The sequence below is a fragment of the Ixodes scapularis genome, unplaced genomic scaffold (genome assembly GCF_016920785.2).
Source record: "Ixodes scapularis isolate PalLabHiFi unplaced genomic scaffold, ASM1692078v2 PGA_scaffold8__174_contigs__length_109621045, whole genome shotgun sequence".
NCBI lineage: Eukaryota > Metazoa > Arthropoda > Arachnida > Ixodida > Ixodidae > Ixodes > Ixodes scapularis.
Window position 1 is genome coordinate 96,525,569 of NW_024609883.1, and position 15,676 is coordinate 96,541,244.

Genomic DNA, 15,676 nt, shown 5'->3' on the forward strand with positions numbered 1-15,676 from the left:
GACTGCCAGTAGGCTCCGGGCGGTCGCTGACAGGCGCTGCTGCCTAGGGTACGCCGAGCACTGGAACGTTTTCGCCGGCGTTTGCAGGACAAAGATTTTCAACGACAAAGCAGCGCCCTGCATCATCAGCAAGTTAACGCTGCTCGAGAGTCCCACGCTCACATTTTATCAGAGTGAGGCGCAGTCGTCTCTCACTTCGCGATTGCTGCGTCGTTGCTCTGACTAAACAATTGACAGTTCTCTCGAGACTTCATGAGCGTTAAATCGACGCGTCTATAGCGCGATAGAGTGTCGTGACAACAAAAAAGCTTACCCCGGCAGGGGCGTGAGCAGCGGTGCAATCTCCGTCAACGCCCATGTCGAGAACGGCGAAATATACACAAATAACAGCCGAAAAAAAATTAATATCATTAGGCACGCACTACCCTAGGTGCGTCCTATTATCTCTCTGTTCTGCGAATTCAACAAATCAGCAAGCGCTGTGGCTAATTTTTCTTCTTTTTCTTTAAATTATGAGACATTAAAGTCATTAGAGCTTCTTGGAGCACACATCCCCACCACGTGTCATCATGGTGCTCAGAGATTGTAATTGATGGCAGTGATATAGACTGAACTCACGGATGAAAAACGTATTACACAAATTTCTTAAACCACGCAATCATAGATGCCACAACGATGCAAAGATTCCCAAAATTTAAGTTTAAAAATGCGAACCTAACAGTGTACACATAATTCAAAAGTGCTTGGTAAAAAAAAAGACACATATATATATATATATATATATATATATATATATATATATTAATATATATATTTATTTATTTATTTATTTATTTATTTGTTTGCTTGTGGACATCCTGCGCAAAAAAAAAGTATTCGCCATTAATTATTCATTTTAAATTATAATGTGGGCTACAAGGCGTAAAATATGATATCTTCAAACCTCCCTCGTTTTGGGTCACTTCTGGGAAGTGCAGCTTTAGAAAAAAGTCCAAAAGCTGGGGGGCCTTCATGGAGCTGTCCTGTTCACTCGGTAGTGACAGCAGAGTAGGCGCTATGCGTGTTTGAGGCCAATCACGTCTCGGGTTAGGGTCCCGTGACAACTGTCTCGAAGCTGGTGATAACGCTGGACACGGCACCTGCCTTAAGCCCAAGGCCACACATAGCATCCACTGCACTATCAACCTTGGCTCGAACTGTCAACAGGATATAAGTGACACATTCTCTCGCTGTGTTCATTGTTGGTATGCCCCTGAAGATTAGTCTTTGTGATCGCACCCCCGTTTTGGCCTTGAAGAAGCTCCGCTTTTCAATTTTTCTGTTTTCTCTTTTTCCCTAAGCTAAAAGCATTGTAGAAGGTGCGGACTCGGCGGACCAATCAACCGTAGACTTTTTATCGCTTCACTCCGCTCTCTGTGCGCATGTAACGGAAGGAGCGTGATCACGTGGTTTGACGGATGACGCATTAGCCACTGCCAATCCCGGAATGAGGCTGCTTGCGGACCTAGTTTCGCGTGTCGTGCGGCCCGCGGGGCTGCTGTGGATTTCGCTTCTATGGTAAAAGGTATCCCGATAGAAAAGTCCTACCCGTATGTCGGCAACAAGCGATTTCTTCAAGGAAGCCCAAGACATTCTTGTGATGCTTTCAGTGTTCGGTTCGGCAAATGACAGCTTGTGCTACATCGTGGTGAATCTTCATGGATCCCTTCCTTCTCGGTTTTGTGTTTGAGTGGTTGGTCTGCAGTGCCCGTGTCGACGTATATTTCGGATTACATCTTTCAAGTCCGGTATTTTGAACGTAAGTGCGCTGCAACCTACTCGGCGACAATTGACCGTTCTGTAGTGTCTATCTCCTGGCAGTGCCTATCTTCTGACAGCTGGGAGAATAATTTCCCCGTAATTCTAACGCAGTCGCCTGCCATTAGCTCTCTGAAATCATGTGAAAATTGTAGTTAGAATACTGACATTCTTATTCTCCCAGCGTTTTGTGAAAAGACGTTTCATGGACACCTTTGCGTGGAAAGACGTTTCATGGACACACGTTTAGTCGGCACTCGTTACGCGAATTGCACGCTGCAGGGACATTTCGTCGCGCCTGTATTCCTGAAGCGCGTGCTCACCGACTCAGCCCACCTGTTCACGCCACTTCTTGGCAAATTATTAAAAAAAAAAAAACATATTTTGAGTTGTTTATAAACGTCACGTGTTGATGAAACGATCTCGATGAAACGTCTTTTGATAAACTGATTGCAGCGCCAATGAGTGACGACTGGCATTAGAATTTCGGGGGGAAGGGGGGGGGGGTAGAATTCGGCCGGCTGCCGGGGGACTAGACACTACCCAGGAATTGCCTTTGGTTCTTGTTTGCTTTACAATATTCTCAGTTGTATAACAGCTCAGTAGTACCTCTTCACATAGTAGAGATTGCTTAATGTGTGCTTGTCTACAGAATGGGCTGTGTGTAATAAACTTTTAGGAGATTTGAAAACAATACCTTGTGTCTGTTTACCTGTGCTTTTGCAAACACCTGAGTGAGTGCATTTGTTTTTTGTTGTTGTTTTGTTGAAATGTTAGCTATTTGTTTTAAATGGGGCTATGAAGTTCGGCACGTCTCACAAGGTTTTTTTTAAAGATGTCCAGTGACAACAAATGATTTGTTTCACACTTCATACGATTGCGGTAAAAAGAAAAACTACAGGCAGCTTTGGCACGATGGCAAAGAGACTCATAAGACGAGCTATAGAATGAGCTATAGCGGACCATGCAAAGAGCCATAGGCGGCTAAAAAAACTATAGGAAAAGCCATAAGCAGCTATAGCACGGTGTCTAAAAAGATCCATAAGGTAAGCCATAGAGATCTCTATAGCAGACCATGCAAGAAGCTATAGGCGGCCGTAGCACGATGGGTAGAAGGAACCATAGGACGAACTATAGAATGAGCTATAGCAAACCATACAAAGAGCAATAGGCGGCTAAAGAAAGCACAGGAAAAGCCATCGGCAGCTATAGCACGGTGTCTAAAGCGAACCATAAAGTAAGCCATAGAGATCTCTATAGAAGACCTTACAAGAAGCTATAGACGGCCAAAGGAACCAAAAGAAAAGCCATAGGCAGCTATAGCACGGTGTCTAAAGCGAACCATAAAGTAAGCCATAGAGATCTCTATAGAAGACCTTACAAGAAGCTATAGACGGCCAAAGGAACCAAAAGAAAAGCCATAGGCAGCTATAGCACGGTGTCTAAAGCGAACCATAAAGTAAGCCATAGAGATCTCTATAGAAGACCTTACAAGAAGCTATAGACGGCCAAAGGAACCAAAAGAAAAGCCATAGGCAGCTATAGCACGGTGTCTAAAGCGAACCATAAAGTAAGCCATAGAGATCTCTATAGAAGACCTTACAAGAAGCTATAGACGGCCAAAGAACCAAAAGAAAAGCCATAGGCAGCTATAGCACGGTGTCTAAAGCGAACCATAAAGTAAGCCATAGAGATCTCTATAGAAGACCTTACAAGAAGCTATAGACGGCCAAAGGAACCAAAAGAAAAGCCATAGGCAACTATAGCACGGTGTCTAAAGCGAACCATAAAGTAAGCCATAGAGATCTCTATAGAAGACCTTACAAGAAGCTATAGACGGCCAAAGGAACCAAAAGAAAAGCCATAGGCAGCTATAGCACGGTGTCTAAAGCGAACCATAAAGTAAGCCATAGAGATCTCTATAGAAGACCTTACAAGAAGCTATAGACGGCCAAAGGAACCAAAAGAAAAACCATAGGCAGCTATAGCACGGTGTCTAAAGCGAACCATAAAGTAAGCCATAGAGATCTCTATAGAAGACCTTACAAGAAGCTATAGACGGCCAAAGGAACCAAAAGAAAAGCCATAGGCGGCTATAGCATCCTTTCTAAAGAGACCCATAGATTAAACCATACAAAATTCGATAGCCAAATTTCTATTGAAAAAGCTATAGACAACCATAGGGCAGACCATAGGAAAAGCTATAGACAGCCATAGAAGCGGCTATAGCTAATTGGGCCAATTTTCTATAGCCGGCCATACAAAGGATTTTCTATAGCCGACCATAGACCATTTTTGTATGGGCCCCCTCCCTCCTGCTCACCTTCTCATCCTGTCTGCCACTCCTCCCCTCCGAGCGGCGTCGCCGTGCCTCACGAGGGTCACGTGACCTCACGGGGGTCATGTAACGTCACCGGGGTCACGTGACCTCATGCCGTCATCAGTGACGTCACTGATGACGTCATCAGTGACGTCACGCGTCCTATAATGAACCACGCGGTTACGCCGACGGCGACGCTGACGCCGCTTAAGCCGGAAACGGGTGCCGAAGAGCTGCGCTCTAAAAACATTGGAAGTCGTATTTCCGTTAAGAGTGTCTTGCAGTGTACACGAAACATGGCCACCTGCCTCCTAGCATGGCGAATATGCTCTACAGTAGCCAACATCCTATAGATATAACGAAACTTAACCGTACCACTATTATAATTGGAATCGTTTGAAGAGTGGCAGGTGCCGAAATGTTAGACACGCCCGCCCTTTGTTAAGCCTATAACAAAGTAACCGAAGATTGTCAAATGACTCCTCGGCAAACGTAACAGTAGCACTCGCAATTCTGCCACCTCACTGAGTGGTCGAGAGGATTAACTGAATGTTAAAGCTTTTAGCCAATCAGCGAGGGGTATTTTGTTTGAAGTTACTATCTAGTGTATGTACAAGCCAACGTCACTTTGGGAACTGACCAGATTAATAACATTGTGACAAAAGACTAAAGTCGCAGTGAGTACCCTGAGGCAACCGATCATTAACCATGACAAAAAAAACGCCACTTAATCCATATTGTACTCGGCTCCTTTATATGACGGCCAGGAAAAAAATGAGCAAGGTAGATCGGTTCTCTAGCAGATTTTGGCCGGGAGAGCGGAGCGAGTGAACGAATATCAGGTGAATTTTGAAGTTTAATATGGCTATATGCAACGAGACACTGTTACTGACCCTTTGCGTGTTGACAATGTCCCTGCCCAGATTGCATTTAGGAGTCGAAGCGTTGAATAACAAACTTTCGTCCTACTCTAGATCCCTTGCAAATGTCGCAGCGGCTGAATTTTTTCTGTGCCCTCAGAAATCTTGCAGTCGGGATGGTCCCATAAAGCCGTGGTCACACAGCTAATACATGATGCAGCAAAAGACAGTGTTCAGACACTGTCTCAGCTTTCAAGTAAACAATACGCTGGAAGGAAAGCCCTCCTCCCTGCCAAAACGTTCCACTGCTTCTGGATTGAGGGCGTCTTGAGAATAAGTCCGCCCTCAAGAAGGCAGCCAGCACCTACAATTCAGAAGGCTCGCTACAGCACGAGCCACTATTTGAGGACGTCCTTAACCCGAAGACAACGCGCGAGCAACGGGGCGGCTCTCCGAAGCGCTGCGTATCGACTGTGGACCCGATCCCCAAGGGCAACGTCATTCAAACCGGCGTTTTCGCCTTTGTGTCCACGCAGCGCGGACGCCGGATCGTGGCTTGAAATAGGCGCGGCTGTAGCCGAGGATTTCAGACTTGCCAGAGTCGTCTGCGACTCCTTGACGGACCCAGGGCATTTCGCCAGGAACTTGTCGTGGCACCGCTTGTGCACGGTCACTTGGCACGCTGCAAGGGGAATACGGTCCGCGTGTTGACGGCGGGAATTCTGTTACCGCCAAGCACATCGCGTCGCGACAATCCACAATTGCAACACTTTTAGCGTTCGTCGTCCAAAAGTCCCGCTCCGCTCCCTCTATTAGGGGACGAGCGGACGACGCACTTAAGCCATTGAACTCCATTTATATTATATTATACAGGTACGTTTGCACATTTCGGGATGGCGTGTTCAGAATACAGGTAGTTTTAGTCCTACGGAGCCTCCAGTCACGGGATCATGGAACTTGAGGAGTGCCTCTTTGCCAACGGACAACGGCAAGTGAGAAGGAAAAGTGCCGGCCTCTGTACTACCTAGCCTCCTTCCCTCAGGCGGGACTGGAAACAAGCGCACGCGTAAGACCTGACGGGAATCGAAGGGAAGCCGAGGGTGTTCACTCCCCATGCAAATTAAACGAAGTCAACAAACTCCGGAATAAGATAAACGAAATACAAGAGAGAAGCTGCGTGGACGACACCGTCAAGCGGATGCTTCCTAGGCTTCGGAAACGGGAACCCGTGTTGCGTGCAAATGACTCGATCAGCAGCGCACCGGTAATCAGAGGAGCTGCAGAGGATTACTCTTACGTAATGAAGCAGTCAGCCAGTTAGTGTGCCCAAAGCTCAGAGTGTTTCCAACTACTCGAACGAGTTCACGTGGTTTTCGAGTGGCGTTTGCAGCGTAAGCTGCGAAAAGGACAAAGCGTCGGTCGTCTGCTACACTCCATTTCGCATTATGTCCGACCGCAGCCATTAAATTGCAAAAGCTCTCCATCTTTTAGGTGCTCCCTCTCTCTTAATCTAGGCTCTCTATAGTTGTAGCCATTCGGAGCGTGCCCTCATTAAGGGCTCAGATTAGCTGCATTCAAACGACGCTAATGTAAAGAATAAACCGTAAAACTAACGAAGAAGACATATTCGAGCCGGCATGCAGCGCGGAGGTTAGTATCAAGGGTGGTTCGGTTCTAGGGCCTCCTTAGTTGCATGGGCGACGCGCAGCCGCGCGGAGTCGGGAACAACAAAACATTTCGTTGTCTTTTTACGTAGTATGGAGTGACGCAATGCTTTGAGACTGAGTGGAACCACTGGATCAATGCGGATTAGGCAACGAATGGAGTGAGGAAGGAAGTCAATGGACTTCAAACATGATCGTATAGGGAACTTTGCGTCTCCTGGTGGCATATCAAAGTTAAGAATTAAGGAAAGAAAACAAAAAAAAATACATAAGAAAACGTTCTCGTTACATCTGTTTTTGCTTTCAGTTTTCTGGACGAACCTTTCCTACAGAAAGATGATTTGTTTTATGTTTATTAGTTTGAAGTTAACTAATCCTTTAATGTTTCTTTTTTAACGTTATTTAAACTTACACACGAGAATGCGTTTTGCCTTCTAGCGGATAGTGGACGTCTAATAATTTTTGTAGTCGTTGTTCAGGAAACGTACAACAACAATAAGGCATTCGCCGAGCTTTCTGTTAGAGATCCTAAGATTATTAATTAATAAATTATTATCTAGCTGGAGGCAATCTTAAAAACACATAAAATAATATTATCGGAAGAGTGTCCACACTCCCAGTACCTCTCAAAACCCCTTTATAGTTTTAGCTCAAAAAGAAGAATCTCCGTGCAAATCCTGAATGAGTTTCCGACAAAGACTTTGCTTCAAATTGTCTCATGCACATATTTAATGACAAACAAAACCACAAAAATACAAGCTAAAAATGTTAGGCACGTGCGAATAGTATTTCGAACAGGCTAGCACTCCGTCATTTATATGCCTCAAAGTGCTAGGAAGCTCCTGGAACTGGTTTTCTTAACTGAGTTGAGGCTGATCATTACACCGTTCTATTCGAATCGAACTATTTTACGCGCGCGCCTAGAAAATGCATTATTTTCTTAGTTCTACGTCTCAGTTTATAGCCGTGCGCTCCGAGTTCGAATGGCGGTACATGTAAACAAATAACCGAAAGTATGTAAGGGAAGCGTACTTACACACACATTGGTATCCTTGCTTACCGAATCCCCTGTAACACACAAAAAAGTCATGTATTAAAAAACGACAACCTGGATGGCATTTAATTATAAATACCCTTCAGAGAGAAAGGAAGAGAGAGAGAGAGGAAGGGAGAGCAATGCAGGATCTGTCTTTCCTTCACTTGGGTTTTGTATCAGGGGTCGCCCTTTGCGAACTTCTGCGTCATTTTTAGGAATATGGATTAAGATATTTCCTGCTGAGATAGGGAAAAGGCCTTACATATCCCATTTAGAAACTCCCAAAGCGTCGAACAAGTATATAGTAGCAACTGGTTTTTAAAAAAAGGCTTCAGCGGTCTTACAGCGGGCCTATGGGCAACGTTATGGCATGTTCATGGAGGTAAGCAAATATACATAGTGTATACGCACCATAGAAACTCCTTGCAAAAGGCGCAGAAAGTGGGCTGCCTGAAGAACTTCTCGATGAACTTGTGTCCCTTCACCTCGTAGATCTTCTGGTGCTTGATGGCACCGCGGCGCCTCGTGATGCCACCGGCCACCTTCGGCTCCTCCTCCAATGGGGTCGCTGGAAAGTCACGTCCAAACACCTTGCAGCATTTATACAAAGTGAGACTGTGGGAGAGGGGAAGATGAGAGTGCACGGTGGCGTTAGAGTGCCGAGCTCTGATGGGAGGAATCAGAGGGTAGACGCGGAGGCCAGCTGTCTTTGTCCTTACCCATAGTCTCCCTCCAGTCAGAGCGGACATCAACGTCGTTCGTTCTTCGTGCACCGTCTGGCGTTCGGCGTTCGAACGCAAGACCCTGCGCGGTGAGCAGACGACGCTGCTGTTCTCTCTTGTTAGAGGGAGACAGTGACCAGTGACAAAGGTACCTATCGCCGGTGGCAGGCTGAGAGTATACGACCGGACACCATATTCGAGTGCTCTGCTCAGAGTGCGTGCTCATAACGAGCTCAGATGAATAGGATGCTAAGAACGGCAGTCCTGAAGGCATGGAATGCACATTGCAAAAGAGCTGTGGAAGCACGTCATCAGCAAGCGCTCAGCAGCCGCGCACACAACTATGGCCGCCAGCGAATACTCCCTAGAGTGGAAGATCCACTCACCTCTCTCCACTTGAGCAGAGCGAACGCTTGAGAGGAGGTCGCCTCCTCTCCAGCTTTCGCTCTGCTGAAGTGGAAAGAGGTGGGAGGAGCTTCCACTTTCAAAGGGGTACTCCGGCGTTTTCTTCATGGCCCCTATCCGCCTGAATATTTGCTAAACACACCAACAAACCTCTCTGAAATAGTAACCCAAATATTGGGACAAGATACAAATTTTTCCACGAAGTTATTGAATTTCTAATTCTGGTCCACATCGTGTTTTTCAAAGTGAAAGTCTCTACTGGTAACAAAGGAAAAATGACGTCAACGGAAGGCAGGGGTTCACGTTTTGGACTGTAGACTGTTCCCAACTGATTATACAAGCAGTTTCATGCTATCGATTGAATGCTTTGAAAGCTATCTCCAGCACCCGTGCAGCAGCACGAAACAAAATGCACGGCATAGTACACCTTTAGACCGCCTGCTCGACCTGCAAGCCTGCCTTCCCCTGATGCCAGGGCCCTGAAAAGGGCGGGTATATTTATATGTTGGTTTTGGCGTCATTTTCACTCGCCGATTTCACGATGACCATTTTGAATTTCCCGATAATAAATAACATACCGGAAAGGGTGTGTTATTTATGCCCAGTGATTCCGAAGATATAGTCCTTTGGGGTAGCTCAAGATATCGCCGGAATACCCCTTAACCGGTCACCGACGGTAGTAGCCTTTGCGCCACTACCCCTTTTTATCAGAGTTCGGCACTCTAAAGGCCGGTTCTCACATGAAGCGAAGCGCTGATGTAGCGCTGCTCACGTGCCGTCAGCTACTTATCGTCTGCCATGAGCAACGGTTTTGACGATGCCATACAAAGCTGGTGAACACTCCCGTCAGCGCGTGCTTAGCGTAAGGTCAGCGCTATGCTTGCAGCGCTCCGCTGCGTGTGTGAACAGCCCTTAACGCCACCGCAAGCAGGTCTCATCACCCTCCCTCTTTCCGTTCCCACCCCGTAAAAACCACCTCGTACCAGCCACGGCATAGAATCGCACTCCGGACCAATGAGGAAAGGCTGTAGCCTGGACGAGGTATGGGACGTCATCGCGACGTGCTCCTCATCGGTGGTCTATTTGGTCTATTTGCGGATTGCGAAGGAAACGTGATTGGCTGTGATCAGGGTGGAGCAGCGGCTTCTTTCAGATTCTTAACCGCCACCTGACATAAGATCTACATTCTTCAGAAATGCCCTTTCGTCTGGGTTTCCGAAAAGCATTCCCAAAACCGACGACTGCTAACCACAAGAAGAGCCACGCGAACGACGAAGCAGTAATTATGTTCGGACCCCGAGATAAAATCTGCGACGTGACACTAAGCACCACATTTTGCACGCTGATGCCATGCTCAGTGTCATAGCTCAGACTTCGCTATTAGGCCCAAATGGGAAGGGGGCGGATACCGCTCCGAATTTAATAGCTCAGTGTTATGTTCTAGTTACTGTAATGCTTGCCGCCATGTCTCGGCTTACGCTTGCACTGTATCGACTACGAGTGATGAAAATCCGTTCGATTCCGCGTTAGTCTCACAATCTTGTTCACGTTGCCCAAAAGAAAAATTATATTACTCTTTGTCGAGAAATGTTAAATTAGATTACTCGCGATGACTCAACAATAAACTTAATTGGCCGTTACTTGAAGAAGTTACCTTTCCTTTTCCGATTACGACATATATTCAAAATTCATGATTTTGCTGCCGGTTTGAAAACGCAAAGTTCGCACAGCCCATTATTGGATCAGAATAACCGAATTATAAGCTACTTATCCTCTTAGTTCGCCAATTTCGGTAAACCATCCTCCGATAGGAAGACCCAGACAAAGGGCGCCATTAGAAAAAATGGGAAATTAGTAACGGTTACGAGTAATTTCACCGCTTCCCAAAAGTAATTAGATTACTATTCAGATTACTTCCTAATAAAGGTAATTAAACAATTAGGATACTACGCCAAAGTTAATCGATTATAAGTAATTTGATTACTTGTAGCGAGTGCATTACAGGTCTGCACATGATTACGGCCTCGGCATTATCCTTGGGCCCTCGACAGATCGAAGTGATTTGTTCTCAGTGTGCTCTGCGGGAAAGTGGAAGCACTGGTACCTTTGAGAGTGTATAGTTTTCAGAACTCGATTACGACATGCTTTGATTTTGTGGGGTCTTTAAGTAGATCGTTTCCGGTAACTCCGATAACAGTACCCGATACTCCGCGCCGATGCCTTTGCGCGTGACTCGTATTGCTGTCGGGTATCGTTAACTGACTTATCGGTACGATCTACCAAAACTCCTTCATAGGACATTTACAATTCTGTCCCTTTTCTCTGACAATGTTTGTCAAAATTTTTTTTTTTTTTTTTTTTTTTTAAATTTACAATTTTGGTTGTTTATCTGTCCTTAAATGTTATGTGTATAAGACGCGCAATAAAGTATACCAGATCGTTGCAATTTTGACAACAATGCAGGTGCTCCCCTCGAGAAGAAACACACTCCCGGAGGTATACATATCCGTGCAAATTATAAGGACGCCACAGAGGTTCTTTCGCGCACATGATCCGTGCGAGACAAGAAGGGGGCGTACCTTCTCCTTCTCGGAAATGCCGCACTTGAACGTTGAGTTTCCCGCTGGGCCTCAGCTTGAGCTGCGGCAGAAAATAGACGGCGACATTGGAGGTAGCCTAGCGGTCGGGTGCCGCCATCTGTCAACGGCAGGTGCACATATAACACCTGGGAAGGGGAAGAATGCTTCCCGCCATTCGTGAACCGTTGGAGAAGAGAAGGAAACGCGATAAAGTTGCGTGTTTATTATTACCTGTCAATCTGGGGGACGTTAAAAACGTTTGGGAGGGGGCTTCGAAGGAAATGGGGGAGGGGGGGGGGGGGGTATCTTAACTTCGTGAATTTTGTGTGAAATACGTGTGTGGCTGGTCTGGGGGGGGGGGGGGGGGGGGGTCGTGTGTAAATCACAGGGTCTGGCACATATATACGAATAATGCAGTAGAGAGAGAGTAAACATTTATTCGCACCCAACAATTCGTTGTTGGGTGCAAATTGTTGGGTGCAGAACAAAAAAAAAAGTCTTAGGCACGGTCGCGGAGAGCACGAGGAGTGAAACTCACGTGACTTCCGGCGAACCCACTTTTAGTGACGTAGGTCGATGCCTCCCTTCTGACCGCCCCGACACCTTGCGGTACACTGTTACGTCACAGTGCACTGGCGGGAACTTTGAATTGGGCCTCGTATTTCTATTTTTATTAAAAAAAATACGCAACTTTATAGTGAAACAATTTTTTTGTAATGTCCTGATATGCCATTTGAACGCCTAGCATGAAAAAAAAATGTTTGGCGTGTCAGAGGCCTTTTAACGTAGCATGGACCATTGTTAGCCGCGCATGCTAAAAGCGCGAGGTATTTGCTTGTGATAAAACTTCGACGGCTGCACGAGCGCTTGTGCGGCGAGTGCTCCAATCGAGACAGCCAAGGCTACCCGCTCGCGCTTGCACATCCTTCGCGATTAGTCCACGCTAAGGCGAGACGAAGTATAGTTAAACGATTTTGTGTGTGAAATTAGTTGAGACCTCTTCGTAGGAGACAGCGCGAAAAACAGGCGCGGACGAAGGAGAAAAATAAGGGACGAGCGCTAACTATCAACTAAAATATTTTAATAGGAAAACCCATGAAAACGACCATTCATCTTTGGCAGTACGCCCCCGTCTGCGTATCACGAGGCGATTCGTAGCAGCGTGATGGCACGTGTTAAACGTGATAAAAAGCGATGCGATGCTAGCCCAAATCCAAAAACGCCACCTCACTGTCCGTAGGCGTGTTAGTAGGCGGAAAAATTCGAGTAGTCATGGCTGCACTGTAAAGCATGGCACACAATTCGTATCATGCACCGTGGGAGCAGTGTATGGGAAACCTTTCTCATGTGGGTGGATGTATATTGGTCAAACGGGGCCCTGTTTGAACATCCGTTTAAGAGAGCACCAGAGTTCGTTGAAGGGGTGTGCATACTCTCATCTTGCGATGCACTGTCGCGACTGTAAGTGTGAGCCAAGATTGAGGGACCCCGAACTTTTGTTCCAGCACAGGGACCAAGTACCTAGAGGAATAGTAGAGGCATAACAAATAAAAAGGGTGGGAGCCTCTTGTGTCAGCCAACCGTCTTTGGCAGTGCTGGACATTGAGGTGGCGTTTTTGGATTTGGGCTTGCATCATGTCACTTTTTATCGCGTTTAACTCATGCCATCACGCTGCTATGACTTGTCTCGTGATAAGCCGACCCGGGGGTGGGGGAAGGGGGGTATTGCCAAAGATGAATGGTGGTTTTCATATGTTTTCCCTATTATTACAATTTAGTTGATAGTCAGCGCTCGTCTTGTGTGTTCCTTCTTCGTCGTCGTCTTTTTTTCGCGCTGTTTCCTACGGTGAATTCCCGCTAACTCGCCCAACTATCCATCCTTCTAGTTAAAAGCCTAGTTCGCAATGCTAGCCCCCTGCTCATATTGTTCATTTTGCTTGGAATAATGAGAATTAAAAAAAAATTATCACCATTGTGGATAAAGTCCCCTTTTCAACTTTCACCAGGGGCATAAACCTGTACCGTTTAAAACTTTGAAGGGTAACTTAAATTACCAGATGAACGTCTAAGACCACGTAAGACTGAAGTTTTATTTATGTATTTTAGGAAAGGCTCACCTGGAACCCGGGCTTCAGAACACTGCGCAATTTATCCAATGTTTTTAAGCCGCTTGAGACTGGTTTAAGATTACGAAGAATCGAAAGGGAAAAATAAAGGGAACAGTATGACAGAAGGCATCATATTCTGAGGCGTTGCCTTCGGCCGTTCTGTTCGTATCTCTTCCACTTTGGTTTCTTCTCGTGCTCCAGCCAGTCTCAGGTGGTTTAGGAAAGGGTAAATCTACACCAGCTCGCCTGCGCCATCACTGTTTTATCGTTTACATCTAAAAATAGAAGACGTTTACCCCTGTAATGCCTAACTAGGGCGCAGCTCTTGAGGAGGAGAGGGTTCGGAGAGGAGGGTATGCTTCTCCTCCTCCTCTCGTCATCCTCCCCCTCCCTTCCTCCGCCCTCGCGGCGTCACTCGAGAATGGCCTCGTGAAAGTCGTGACCTTCACGAGTGAAGGCCACTTGAAGGTCATGACTCTTACATGACCTTCAAGTCTTACATGACCTTCAAGTCACGGTCACTCTTACACGAGTGACCGTGACGTCACTTGTAACCCTCGTGACGTCAGTTATGACCCTCGTGACGTCACGTGTGACGTCATTATGGGAAACGCCCCATGACGCAACGTTCGGGTCACGAGCGACGTCACTCGTGACTTTCGTGACGTCACACGTGACGTCACCTGTGACGTTATTATGGGAAACGTCCTATAATGCAACGTGCGGTTACGCCGACGGGGACGCCGCTCAAGCCGGAAACGGGCGCCTAAGAGCTGCGCTCCAGAATTATGTTACGGCAAGGAAATGTTAAGTGAAAGGGACCACTACACAAGAATACTTAAAAGAGGTTATGCCCCCAGCTATAATAAAATAAAAAAATACTAAACGTTTTTCTTTAGTTATCTCCTTGAATACCATCGTTTCACTCATAAAAGTAATCAGGAACATTTTTGTGTTTGAGAGTAATGTGATTCAGTTCATTTCTTTACGACTTTGATGGCCCTGGACAATGATTCAGATCTTACATAAGAAAAAACAACCATACGCTCCGAAAAAAAATCACCCCCATACTTTATACATTAGGCTGTTTCCGTAAGGTTGGGTAATTTTTTTTTTTGGACTCCTCCACAAAGCAAAGCTGGAATTCGTTATAAAAGCTTTTCCAAGCCCATTTGAAAGTCGTGAAGCCTTTCAGCGGTATTTCAGTGCGGTTCTTTGTTTACCTTTAAAGTGTAAAAGCGACCACAAGGGCCTTTCTTTTTCTCTGAACTCAAGCTGCTGAATTTTTGTATACCGTACATTAGGACGTTCTAAAACATCAGGGAACGCTTCTTGTGCGTTTTGGAGGCTCCCCGATGCCGCCGCCCAGGAACCTTTAGTATACTTTCCGAAAAACGATTAGAGCCACAAAGAAAAGACCCCCATCTGGTGCGCTTCATTCTGCTGGTATTTGTTTTCACGTTGTAATCTATTTTGTGTTTCCGCGCTTTATAAATTGTTTCGTAATTTTTCACGACCTCAACAATTTGCGAGGCAATGTAATTTTTTTTTTCCTTTGTTGTATTTGACATTTCGGTCCAGTCTTTTTGTTTTGAGACCCGGGCGTGCGGGCGTCGAGTGAAAGACCATTAACTTACAGCTTCTAAGTTGATTACATGTTCCCGGGCTGTCTCCAGATAAAACAAAAAGAAACGTATAATGTGTCGCGGAACTCGTTTTGTTCTGTTTTTAATTTGATATGACCTTCAATATTAGATTCATTTATCAATCTTACCATTTTGTCTCAGTGATTGATAACATGTTTGCTCGAAAAATTGCCACCATTTATTCCGAGTATGAAGGCGCCAATATATACACGCCGAGTACAGAAATGAACGGAAACGATGGTTTCCCTCGGAATGAAGCATACAGGCTTGCACTACATGTACTAACGCACTTTTAATGATACGCAAACGACCAGCAACGAAAGGAGATTTTTCCTTCGACAATAAATTAAAAGCCGTCTATAGACACAATTCGTCTTGAAAGGTGCTACGAGCGCCACGCACACTTGTTAAAGCCGCAACCACACTGCTAATACATCAGACAAACTAAGACAGACAGCAGACACTGCCTGAGACATCTTCCTTTCTTGTATGACGGTCTCGCCACGCTGATCCTACAAAATATGTTTGCAAACATGTTA

The 15,676-nt window shown here is 45.9% G+C and overlaps 1 protein-coding gene across 3 annotated transcripts in view; it reads right to left on the reverse strand.

Annotated features, from left to right (window-relative positions):
• Window positions 1-15,676, reverse strand: part of LOC8031570 (putative protein kinase C delta type homolog) — a 257,938-nt gene that overhangs the window by 71,095 nt on the left and 171,167 nt on the right. For all 3 annotated transcript variants that reach the window (XM_029979728.4, XM_029979727.4, XM_029979729.4), the window contains exons 6-9: window positions 11,384-11,444; window positions 8,089-8,245; window positions 7,678-7,709; window positions 5,574-5,659 (exon numbers count right to left, since the gene is read on the reverse strand). In XM_029979728.4, the coding sequence (XP_029835588.3) occupies window positions 5,574-5,659; window positions 7,678-7,709; window positions 8,089-8,245; window positions 11,384-11,444 (336 nt within the window). The remainder of the gene's footprint in view (window positions 1-5,573; window positions 5,660-7,677; window positions 7,710-8,088; window positions 8,246-11,383; window positions 11,445-15,676) is intronic.